We start from the raw sequence: 12,285 nt of genomic DNA, 5'->3' as shown, positions 1-12,285 counted from the left end.
TCTGGTGAAGTGTATTATCTAAAGCAAGTAGTTAACCCTGGAAGCTTCTGCAGACGCCTTTATTAATAGCAATCACAAACAAACAAACAAACAACCCCAGCTCTGAAAGGCCACTTGACTGGGCACCTGGTTAAACAGTGGGGCGGGGGAGCGCGAAGGGGGGTGTTTCCGGGCGCGCCCTCCCCGCTCCTGTTCCTCTTCCTCCAAGTGGGATCCTAGCTGCGAGGGAGCTTGTTTCTGGCCGGAGACAATTTTCCTGGCCGCAGCGTCTGGTGTCCTAGAGACCGGTGGGGGGAAAAAAGAAGGGAGGAGGTTTGACAGGATGCTGAACGCCGACCGCCTCTCCCCGTCGGGGCTCGAGTATCTGGGTGAGGCTCCGGCGGGCGCGGCACGCGGAGCAGGTGGCCTCCGCTACGCCTTCCCTGCAGCAGCCGAGGGAGGAAGGGAGGGAGCGGCGCGGTCGAGGCAGGCGGGTTCCCTGCACCCCTCCCTTCTGGAGGCTCTTCGGATTTCTGCCCGCCCCATTTTTCTCCTAACTGGGGTGGGTGGGGTATTGGTCACCCCAAGACCCCCGGGCACAGGTTGGAAGGAAGACGGGGATGAATGGGGGATCCGCCCCGTCCTCCCGCTGCCCGGCGCGTCTTGGGTGGGGCAGGCGATTTAAAGTCTCCCCCAGCGTTTCCTGCTTTACCTGAAGTGGGAGTCGGTTGCCAGCGGGATTTCCCATCTTGCTTTCAGTGTTTTTAAACCTGCGTTCATTCATTCTTGAAAGCAAAAGCCGGCGTAGCCAGCAACACAATGCTGGTCGTCTTCCATTTCAAACACCTGCAAAAATCCTTTAGGCTTGTAATGCAAATACAGAAGGTGATTTTCATCTCCTTCTCTAGCCAGTTAATATTACCGGTGAATGGGTTGGCTGGTGGAAGGACTGTAGACACGTTTCAGTATAACCTTGTTTAAAACGGGGTTGGGGTGTGTGTGACTCAATGTTGTTCACAATGGGCCAGGAATGCCCATTGGGGCATTTTTTCAATCCCTTTGGAAAAGGGATGCCTTTGATCAGGGTGGAACAAAGCTAAACTAAGCAACCTCTTGCATCAAGTTAGGATTCTTTATACTAAACAAACAAACAAACCCCAATACGTGTTCTAGCACTTTTGAGATTATATAACAACAGTATTTACGTAGCACTTTCTGGGTGTTCCCAAGTGTTTCACATATATTATCTCAATAAAAAAATTCCTTCAGTAGCACCTTAAAGACCAACTAAGTTTTTTTTTTGTATGCATGCACACGAAAGCTCATACCAAAAAACAAAACAAAAAAACTTAGTTGGTCTTTAAGGTGCTACTGAAGGAATTTTTTTATTTTGCTTCGACTCAGACCAACACGGCTACCTACCTGTAACTAGAAATATATTATCTCAATAATATTTGCAACAACTGTATTATTTTTACTATAATATTTTCTGGATGGGCTGCTGAGAGATAGTGACTTGCCTAAGACTATCTAGTGAGTTTGTCGCTAAGGTAAGATTTGAACTTGCTGGTTTAAATTTGTGTAGCACAATCTAAAGTAAGTCCTGTTGTGTTCTATGGGATTTGCTGCCAGATAAGTGTGCCTTACAGCAGCATTTCTCAACCGGTGTTCCGCGGCACACTACTGTGCCGCGGGACACTGGCTGGTGTTCCGCGACGAGAAGGGCAATTTGCATTCTCACGTCGCTGACCGCGTCGTGACCCGGCCGGCTTCCTCCGCCAATAGGCAGCGCTGACCCGCCGGAAAGGAAGCCGGCCGGGTCACGACGCGGCGCCAAACACTGGAATGGGGGAGCTTCTTCTGCACAGTCTCAGCGGGAGCTGCTGCCGCTGCCCGGGGGACAGGCAGAAGCATGCAGGCGGCCCATCCCCGCGTTCCCGGGGCGGCGAGAAAGATTCGCTTGCCTGCTGCTGGTGCCAAACTCCAGAGCGCCGCTCTCCCCTTGCGCGCAGGCATTCAGCGCTCCGCTCGCTAACGAGGAAACATGGCCGGGAAAGGAGGGAGGGAGGGAGCAGTGGGAGCGGAGAGCCTCCGCCAAACAGGTAACTCAGAATTTTTAAAATCTGTGACATACTCTTTGCAAATATTTAAATTAAATGTGCTAAGTACATTTTCTTTTCCTAAATTATCTTGCTGGGGAGGAGGAGGCAGGCGGGGAAGGCTGCGCAGGGCTTCCCTTCGCCGGGCCAGAGCGGCGGCGGCTGCCTGGGGCGGCTGGGAGGGAGGCGGCGGCAGCTGCGCGCCCGTGTCTGCCCGCCTGGGGTCTGTGCGTGCCGTCTAACGTGTCCCCGCTCGCTCCGCAGGCTCTGCGCCTGGTGGGTCCGCCTCCAAACTAAATATAGGGCGGCACAGAGTTGGTGTGCTGCGGGATTTTTTTTCATAGAACAAGTGTGCCGTGGCCCAAAAAAGGTTGAGAAACACTGCCTTACAGCACAGTCCTATGCACTGCTTTTTGGAAGTGAACCCCACTGGATTCAACAAGGTTTATTCTGTATACTGTATATATCTTAAGATCACAGCTTTCGCCTCATAGTATACACATCAGTCATTTGGCACACTTCTGTCCTTGAAAGTGTGTGTGTGAAATGTATAAAGCAAGGGAAGATAAAGTATTTGCAGTACAAAATATGCCTATGGATAGCAGAGATGTTATACACATGTAATCCTGTAATCTAAACTAGTGTTCAAATAAATTTTGGGAAATGGTCTTCCATGCAGAATAGGCTCTGGGAATAGTTCATCTCTCATGACCTGGTGGCTACCAATGTCTGTCATGGCTGCTGTGTTTCTTTAGGAAACTGCATGTGTTGTGCGATATACAGTACTTCTGCATGAGTTGCAGAATGCTACCTTGAGTGAGCGAGGTGTAAGCAGCTACTGGAAGCATCACAGCAAACAAAAGTATGAGATTAATGGAAGTAAGGGAAGAAGAGGAGACGTTTGGAAGGACTGATGTGGTCTACAGGCCTCCCAATGAGGGACTTAATCCTGCTGGAACATTGAGTTCAGATACTACCATAGCTGCCAAGTTTTCCCTTTTCTCGCGAGGAAGCCTATTCAGCATAAGGGAAAATCCCTTAAAAAAAGGGATAACTTGGCAGCTATAGATACTACAAAATCTGTATTTGCATCGTCACCATCATTTTGCTGCTTCAAAATAGCATAGTTCCTCCTTTGATTGTTGAATCCCAACAATTAAAACTGGACTATGGTATACTGGAAATAGGAAAGTGAGGTGTGTCTCTTAAACATCTCTTTTATCACAATTGGCATGTAACCACCAATTATTTATTTATTTTTCTGTATTCAAAGAACCCTTCCCACATTGGCTTCCCTGCCAAGGAACTCCTGCACATTGCAGAGGATTGAGCAGAATGATCAAAAAGGTATACTCTGCTCATGTATGGTTTTGGCCAGGTCTTTGCTGATCCTGCATGGAACTGAGAATTCTCTTAGGTTAGAACAAGCCCGATATTCCCCTGAGACTACAAACTACAGGAGCAGATTGGCAGTAGTGTGCAAGCTGTCTTATAGGTAAAATTGTTTGTCCTTGCTGAACTTTTCATTGAGGAACTCCCGATAAGCTCCTTATCAGGAGATAACCCCTTGGTTTTCCAGTAACACAATTCAAAATCTACTCATTTAAGCAAATAAGTAACATTCAGCCCCATAAGGAAAATCCTTTCTTTGAAGGCACTGGATAAGCCAGTCTGTGGGAAAGCACCATCCAGCTCTGTTATCTTCTTTAACTCAGTATAAAACTGGCTAATTTTATTAGTTGAATGCTCATTATCTTGCTCCATCCAGTGGGCTTGGTCATTGTTATGCCACTTCTTATGTGTGGGAAACAAAGGCTCAGATGTTTTGATTTGGCCAACCAAGAACTCTGTTGACTGGACATGCAATTGAAGCCAGATTGCCTACCCCCTAGTATTTCAGAGCAAATTTCTCAGCCATCATATGATGATTCTGTGTGTTTGATTTTTTAAAAGAATGTACCCTTTTGTTTTATTTATAACATGTATATACCACCCAATAAACAAAGCTTTTCTGAGCAGTTTACAAGGAAAAATTAAGACTAAAAGTATAAAACTATGACATAAAACACAAATGTAAAACTAAAAACCAATAGGAGAATAAAACCAGAGTGAAAATAGTGTCAGAGGAAAGCTACAGTGAAAAAAAAAACAATAATTATTACTTTTATTAAGATTGAAAAGCTTTAGAAAATAAAAAGGTGCTAAAAGGACCACAACTTGGGCATCAGGCAAGCCTCTCCAATGAAGGCATTCATTGGAAGATACCACCACTGAAAATACAGCTTCAATCTCTAGTAGTCGCCCACCTAAAGGGTGATTGGATGCTGCCTTATATTAGGTCAGAACACTGGTCAATCTAGCTCAGTGTCAGCAAAACTATTAGCACTGGCTCTCCAGGGATTCAGGCAGGGGACGTTTCCAGCCCGACCTGGAGATGCTAGGGACTGAACACAAGACCTTTTGCATACAAAGTGCATGTTCTACTACTGAGCTACTGGCCTTCCCCTCTTCATCTGGCCATGACACCTGGGAAGATGATCTTAGGGTTGTGTTATGTGGGAGGAGACAATAATAATTTCATGTCATGTTGAAGTTCAGGCCTCCCAGCTATACAAATCTTGGCCTTTGGTCACCTAAACTTGAATATCTGCTTTTAGTTCTCAATTATACATTTAAATCTAGGTCATAATCTCCTAAATAATGGATGGATTTGATCTACTAACCTATTTAGCCCATTCATCCCTTTTACTTGTGCTCCTACATTTAAATTCATACTTTTTTGGAAACTTCTTTGAAAAATCTGTTGACCTTTACCTGCCTTAAATTTCTGTTCTGTGTGGAATTTGGGAAGTTCAGTTCTCTCAAAAGTAGGCTGCTGCTGTAGTAAAAAATAAGTTGGTTGTCCCGTCCCTGTATTGTACTATAGATCATGCTCAGGTATGTGGTTTTTTAAAGAGTTACTTTATTTCAGGGGTGTGGGGGAGCGGCTATATGATTTTCACAAAAGCTGTGGACTAAGGGTTTGTTTGATTAATATAAATCCAGTAAAAGTAAGCAATGTTTGGGAAAGTGCTTTTGAATCTCTTTCGGCATTGACGTGGGTTTGTTTAAACAAAATTCTTTGGAGAGAATAGCAGCCTTTCTCCAGGTGCTTTATTGTGTTTCTCAAGGCCTTGTTAATAGAATTAACTGGCTGTGAGACTACAGGTAATTGTGATTCGAGAAACCAAATCATGTTAATCTCATTCAGAAGTCTGTTTGTTGCCCCAGGCTGTGTATCAGGTGTTCTTTGAAGAGACTCCAAGCTCAGCCTCCTCTGTCTTCGAAGTGTCTTTAAGTCATCCCCCTCCCCGCTACACACATGAGAAGGAACCAAACAGGTTGGGTCCTTTTAAACCCCCATCCCAACCCTGTTGTAGTGAACACCCCCTGTGTCAGTTTGTGCTGCAATATTTTTCTTACACATTCTGTGAAATATTTTCAGGGGCTAGAGATCAAGGTTGTACTTGGAGGTGCCTGGACTATGGAGGCACCTGGGTCTTGTACACACGTCTGCATTAGAACCTCATTCATACCGAATGGTACAATACTGTAATAGAGTTGGAAGGGACCTCTTGGATCATCTAGTGACTAGTCCAACTCTCTGCAATGCAGGAACATGCACCCATACAGGGATCAGACATGTGACCTTGGCATTATCAGCATCACATTGTAACCAACTGAGCTAACCGAACAAGGCTTTTCCTGTGTTTGGATTTCAGTGTTCTCATTTATGCCATTCATCTTCAGTTGTTAAAGAGCAAGGGGCTTTAAAAAACCCCGACTGTTTCTTATTGGTAATGCAGTTGCCCCCATCAACTGCATAGATGCATGGGGAGTGGTGCAACCTGTCCTGAACCTTTCTTCCTTACCCTTGTAATATGGAGACTGACATCCTATATGAAAGCATTGAATCCCTGCCCCCATGTCGTGAACAGAGCTGCCTTTATTCAAAGCATAATGGACCCAGAAAGTTGAGTCTGTTAAATATGGGGAAATAGTGGATACTAGTTCATTAGGGCAAATGGGACACTGCTTTGCTATTCCCTGTCTAGCCTCAGCCAGCCAGCCCCTGCCTGCATTCTTACTTGCGAGCAGTCTAACTTACAAGCAGCCTAGAGGTGGCACTGGCTGTCAGCTTGCCCTTCTGTAGTCTCAGTGTTGCTTTGTAGAACTCAACAGAGAGGTGGATGGGGACAAAACTAGAGATGAAGGGTGCGGGGGATCAGTAAAACCATTAAAAAATGGGGGAGGGCAAACAGGCCTACCCCAATTTTCTGTTTTGTTTTTAATTTTGTTTTTTAGTAATGTCTTTATTGATTAAAATGAATTACAAAGAATAAACAAACATAAAACACACAAATACAAACACAAAACACACAAATGCACACACTGATACAAATACAGATACACATTGTTTCTTTCAGTTTCTATTATTTACACTATTTCTACTTTCCGTTGACCTCCAATTATGCTTGCTGTTTCTTTTCTGTTAATTAAGTAATGTCGCACGATGTTTTTTCCCATATTACCTTTTTCTCTTTTCTGTTCATATTCTCTGTCACCTTTGTAATATCGATTGATGGTCTAACAGACTCAGTCTAGTTTTGCCAGTGGAGTTCTTTTTATATTATTATTATTATTATTTAAATATTCTTAAAATACTCCCCATTCTTTATAGACATTTTGTTTCATCTGCCCTCTCATTTTGGCTGTCATTTTTGCTAGCTGTTTTTTTTAAAAAAAAAACGTTTTCCCCCTGAAAAATTTATTAAAGAATGGATCTGTGCCTTGCCTTCACATCTCTAGACCAGGCATCCCCAAACTGCGGCCCTCCAGATGTTTTGGCCTACAACTCCCATGATCCCTAGCTAAGAGGACCAGTGGTCGGGGAAGATGGGAATTGTAGTCCAAAACATCTGGAGGGCCGAAGTTTGGGGATGCCTGCTCTAGACAAAACTAGAATTGGTAGGCTCCATTTGTCATTGGCTCTGATTCCACCTACCCTTGGCCTCCCTTCAGCCTGGTTACCATTCTCAATGGGCCCAAGCCACCACTGAGGAAGATTTACTATAGAGAAGCAGGAACAACTTGTGAGGAAGGACCTATAGGGGATAAGCAGACTGCAGAAAAGGCAAAATGAATGTAAACTTAAAACAGGATCATTTTGATATGAAAGCAACAGTTAATGTGGAGTGACTAAAGATGGGGTTGAAGATGAGGATATCAACCCTTTTTGTATGCCTAAGAGTATCTACTTTCAGCCACTTGTTAAAATTCAGGATGTCGCAGAGGAAGAAACATTAATGAAATTAATGCTAGGTATGTTTGTTTATTTAAAGCTAATGTCCTGCTTTTTGAAATGCATTTCAAAAATGGATTCATTAAGAAATGAAATCAATACAGTATTTTTAATCATGCAATATTTGAAAACACATATAGCAACCAGCTATCATAAGAAAATGGTATTAACTTAATACGTCAAGAGGACCACTAAAAAGTAGTTGCTAAAAACAAACAAACCAGCAGCTGGAAAGCATTAAACAATACAAGCCAAGGGGACACAACTTAAAACCTGCTGTGGTCAATGTATTCTTCAGTAATCCTTACAACCATTCTGTATGGTAGCAGCCCAACAATATCTCCCCATTTTAGATGTGGGGCTGAGGTAGAGCGGCTTGAGTGTATGGCTGTTCCACAAGGAACTTCCCCAGTTCAAAGCTCTACCATATCTGAATGTGCTTCATAGCTTTGATTTCTTGGTTCTTTTGACGAAGTGCTGCCCTTTCAGTGAAGCTCTTTTCCAACTCCAGGTCTAATGGAGGGCTTACTCTTCTGAGAGCGATTTTGAAACTTTTAATTATTTTCTCTCTTGAGCTAAGTTCCTCTCTTTCCCCTCTCTACCAGAATCCTTTCCCCCTTCATCTTGTGCCAGCTGCGGACATGTGAGAACATGAGCCCCCTGCCAGGGAAGGTCTGTGTTTTGTAAAGGCTGGGACTGGTTGATGCCAGAGTTGTGGCGTCTCTTACGAAAGGGAAGCGCTGTGGGGTGCAGCTGTTCTGCCATTGCCAGTCAGAGAGCCCTTGACTCTCAGCGCATGAAAACGAGCTCTTGGGGCACTGCAGATGCGTTTGATGCTTTTTTCTTTCTTCTAGCTGTTCCTTCTTTCATGTTTCCCTGCCTGCTCTCATGCCTTCATACATTTAACTACAGTATTTGGTTGGCAAGGAGTTTAGAAATAATAAGTACTTTAGTGAAAGAAACATAGTAATTAATATTGCATTCACAGTTAACACTTAAAGATTCTGCATCGGCTCCAGACTAAGACTGTAACTCCCTGCCCAAATACCTTGGGCTAATAGGGCTCATTAAAACCAGTGGGACTTACTTCTGAGTAAACATGTATAGGATTGTGCTGTAGGTTAGCCACACCTGGTTCCCATTGAAAGTAGCGGGACTGGAGTTCTCACATTGTTTTCAGTGGGTCCTAAATACAACTAACTTAGTTTGGATCCAGTCCTCTTGACTCCTAAGAGAATACGGGAAGGGCCATGGTTCAACGGAAGAGCATCTGCTTTCCATGCAAAAGGTCCCAGGTTCAATCCCCAGCATCTCTAGGTAGGGCTGGAAGAGGCCCCGGAGTGCCATTTCTGTACCATTTTAGACAATACTGAGCTAGGTAGGCCAGTGTAGCTCCCTATGTTCCTGATGTTTTAGACTGAAAAAAATGTGGGGAGACCCTTGGCCTAAGATAATGATTTGAGTAGAAAAGGCAAGGGGGAAAGTGTTAGCGCCTTGGTGCAGTGTACCAGTCCAAAATGACATGCCCAGTGCAAAAAACAGGGCCAGTAAAAAAAAAAAGGTGACATCCCTGGCTTGTATTGTCACAATGTGTCACAGCCGTCATATATTGACTGGCAAGGTACACTTGAAGTTACTCATCCTCCTCCCATCATAGAGGAGAGCAACCAACCAGTATTGATTTTGAGCACACAGAAAAGGGGGGGGGGGTGATACCAGGCTGCATGGTTGCATCTGGATGGGCTATCTGTAAAAGGTTGTGCATTGGCATTGCTTTACTAGCTAAACACAGAAGTGTTTGTTTTCAGTTGAGCTCAAGACTGAGAGATTCTTTTGTTCTTAATTTAGATTCCATTTGACCCATGTTGTCCTTAGTGGTAAAATACTGCCAGATTGCATAGCCTCACAACACATGTCTCAGATCAGCAGCATATACCCTGCATTGTAACACTATCTGCTGAATGACGTGCCAGACCAGCACATTTGCCAAACAGTGTAGGAGCACCCCACCCCACCCCTGAGTTTCTGAAGAGTGATACTGAGTGATACTGAGGTTAACAAACCCTGCAAAACAGACAGGATCGATCCTGGCAGCATACAATAGTTGAGCTTTTGTTTGTCTTGGTTATTTGCCTGTCTTGTCCTGGATAATCTTTAGGGCTGTCTGGTATGAATCTAAGACATAATTGGAAAGAATCAGTTCAGTAGAATATGAATTTATAATTCTGTCTGTGTATCTGGTGTCTTAAGGGATGGTTATAAACAAAATGACCCTAGCAATTTTTAGTAGGAGATACTCAGAAATTCAGTCTCCTGTGTTTTGGTATGACTTTTGCTTTACGTGATAGAATGTTTGACTGGAGGAGGCAAAAATATCAAATTATTACCATTGAAACCCATAGGTCTGCTCTGGGGCCAGTGCTTTAGGAATTATGACATAAAGCCTCAAAATCAAAACACACACACACCACCACTACAGACACAAGCACACAACCACTTGTTAGGGAAAACCAGTTTCCCTAAAATGCAGAGGACATATTTCCAAGCAAACAGACTGAACTATAAAGTTTTATATTCTTTAAGAGCTGCATCCCAGGTGTGTATATCTTTTGCCTTGTGGGACTTCTAACCAAATTAATCCCCCCAATTCTGGGTTTAGCTTTCAAAACTTGTAACACTAGCCAAAGCCCAGGCTGAAACAGGAAATGGTGAATCTGATAAACTTGCACTGTGTCAAATATTTTTAGTGCTCTAAAAATACATGTTTTAGGACATATTTACTCAGAGGTAAGCCGCATTGCGGTTGGTGAGGCATATAACCAACAAAGGTTGGTCTTACTATGCAGCGCAGCTTGTTCCTGACTATCAGCACCTTCAACTTTGCCAGCATGGGATCCGCTGCCAAGGCAAAACTGCCCTCACGTGCATGTCTTCTCTCTCGCTCCCTTGGCTGACAGCTTGAATAGTTCAGTGGACTGTAGCTATTGTGGCAGGACATGTTTTTAGAGTGTCAGCTATAGTAGCCTGGCTACAGGCATTTGAAGATAAGGTCACAAACCTTGAAAAACGGCCCAATTTAAAGGAAGAAATCTGTACCGTGAAAATGAAAGCATTATAATAAATGTGTGCTTAGCAGCCTACTGACCAGAGGGTAATGTTCCACTAACCTCCAGACACCCTGAGTTTAAAAAACAGTTTTAAGATTTTGGCATAAAAACTGCAGAATATTAAATGGATAGGGTTGGTTTTTTTTTAAAAAAAGTTGTGTGCTCTGCTGTTATGCAGGCTTAAGCAAAACAACTGGGTTATATGTGATTGCTACATAAATGCACAAAAATCAAGATTTTCATAGCTGAAAAAGTTTTTACAGGACAATTATTAATTTCATGTATAAATCATTTCATATGAAGCAACACAAAGCAATTTAACAATAGAATAAAACTTATAAAACAATTGCATATATAGAAACAAAAGCTTTTATATAAAAGCAGTTAAAACATCTATCTATGTAAACAATTTCAAATCCAATACAGATATTGACAGAGATCAGTGTTTAACACCCTGTGTGTATACAGAGACATGTTTGTTGAGCATAGTTTGGTGCTTTTGTGTGATTGAAACCACTGTACCTCTGTAGACAGAACATAGGATTTTACATGCAGTAACCCAGTTTGTCCCTGCATTTTGTGTGTGTGTGTGTGTGTGTGTGTGTGTGTGTGTGTGTGTGTCTGTTACGCTTGCTCAAAAAACACACTGTGCAGAACAGTGGCTGTCAAACTGTTACTTGATTGGCAATCAAAATGTTAGTTTCATGAATCACTCTTGTCACTTTTAGGCACCAGGAAACATGTACTGTATCAAGATGCTAGAGCCAAGTTATTCTTTTATTTGAAACAGCCAACGAGTTTCTTCCTGAAAATATATGCTTAAGTGGGAAATGTATCTGGTACAGTTTTTATCCGCAACATAATTAATAAAATATGCTTTGAAGATAACTACAGATGAAGTTCTAAATGTAGGACTTTTGCAGTAGCAGCTTTGAAAAGGCTGGAAAATGTTCTTATGGCTAGGCTTTAACAAAAACCAGTATCGGAAACAGGATTATATACAGTATGCAGTACAGTAGTGCTGTTTGCTATGTGATACTGTTTTAAACCTTTTAGAACTTAATACGAGAGATTTGAATTGCCATCCCTTGTCCATCTCTGAGGTGGTTGTTCACCATCTCTGACTTCTCTTTTTAGTGTTCTCTCAACAGCTCTTAAGCTGTAATCCTTCACCCATATTCCTGAAAGCAAGTCCCATTAAATTAATGAGGCTTGCTTCTGAGTAGACACACGATTCCACTGTAAGTAAAGTTGCAGCGGAGCGGCATGTGCTTAAGCTCCAGTAATAACTGCTTCATAATCCTCAGCACTTTCTCTTGTTTTCTTACTGAGCAGCATAACAGAAAGTGCTCAGACATACAATAGTGGAGTCCAAATGTCTGTGAGGGAGAGACAGGGGATATGGCAATATGTAATGGGCTTGCTGGCTTTATTTTTACCTCCTCCTGCAGCTTGTAAGTGTTTTGACCTCCCACTGGACTTGACAGATTATTAAGTGGGTAGGTTTCTTTTTTCGTTAAGGAAAATGTCAGGAAAATTATGATTACGATTTTCAGTTCATAGTTGGATTTTCTTGTTTTACATTTAAAGTTGGGAGCACCCATTACACGACAGTTGTTTCTTTGTAGTGTTTGCCCCTTTAGTATGCTCTACCAGGGGCGAACAAAGGCATCGTGACACCCGGGGCGGGGCGTCGTTACGTAGGACGCATTTGCAGTATGCATGCGATGCCGCACATGCGCTGTACATAGTGGTTTGC

General features: G+C 43.0%; 1 protein-coding gene across 1 annotated transcript in view; it reads left to right on the top strand.

The window, feature by feature from the left end:
* Positions 1-222: 222 nt before the first annotated feature.
* CSTPP1 (centriolar satellite-associated tubulin polyglutamylase complex regulator 1) overlaps positions 223-12,285 on the top strand; it is a 117,411-nt gene continuing 105,348 nt past the window's right edge. The window contains exon 1 of the mRNA XM_035115058.2: positions 223-368. Coding sequence (XP_034970949.2) covers positions 323-368 — 46 coding nt within the window. The 5' untranslated portion in view covers positions 223-322. The remainder of the gene's footprint in view (positions 369-12,285) is intronic.

The sequence above is a fragment of the Zootoca vivipara genome, chromosome 1, assembly GCF_963506605.1.
Source record: "Zootoca vivipara chromosome 1, rZooViv1.1, whole genome shotgun sequence".
Classification (NCBI taxonomy): domain Eukaryota; kingdom Metazoa; phylum Chordata; class Lepidosauria; order Squamata; family Lacertidae; genus Zootoca; species Zootoca vivipara.
Note: the sequence above shows the minus strand (reverse complement) of the source record. Positions and strands in the feature narration are given on the sequence as shown.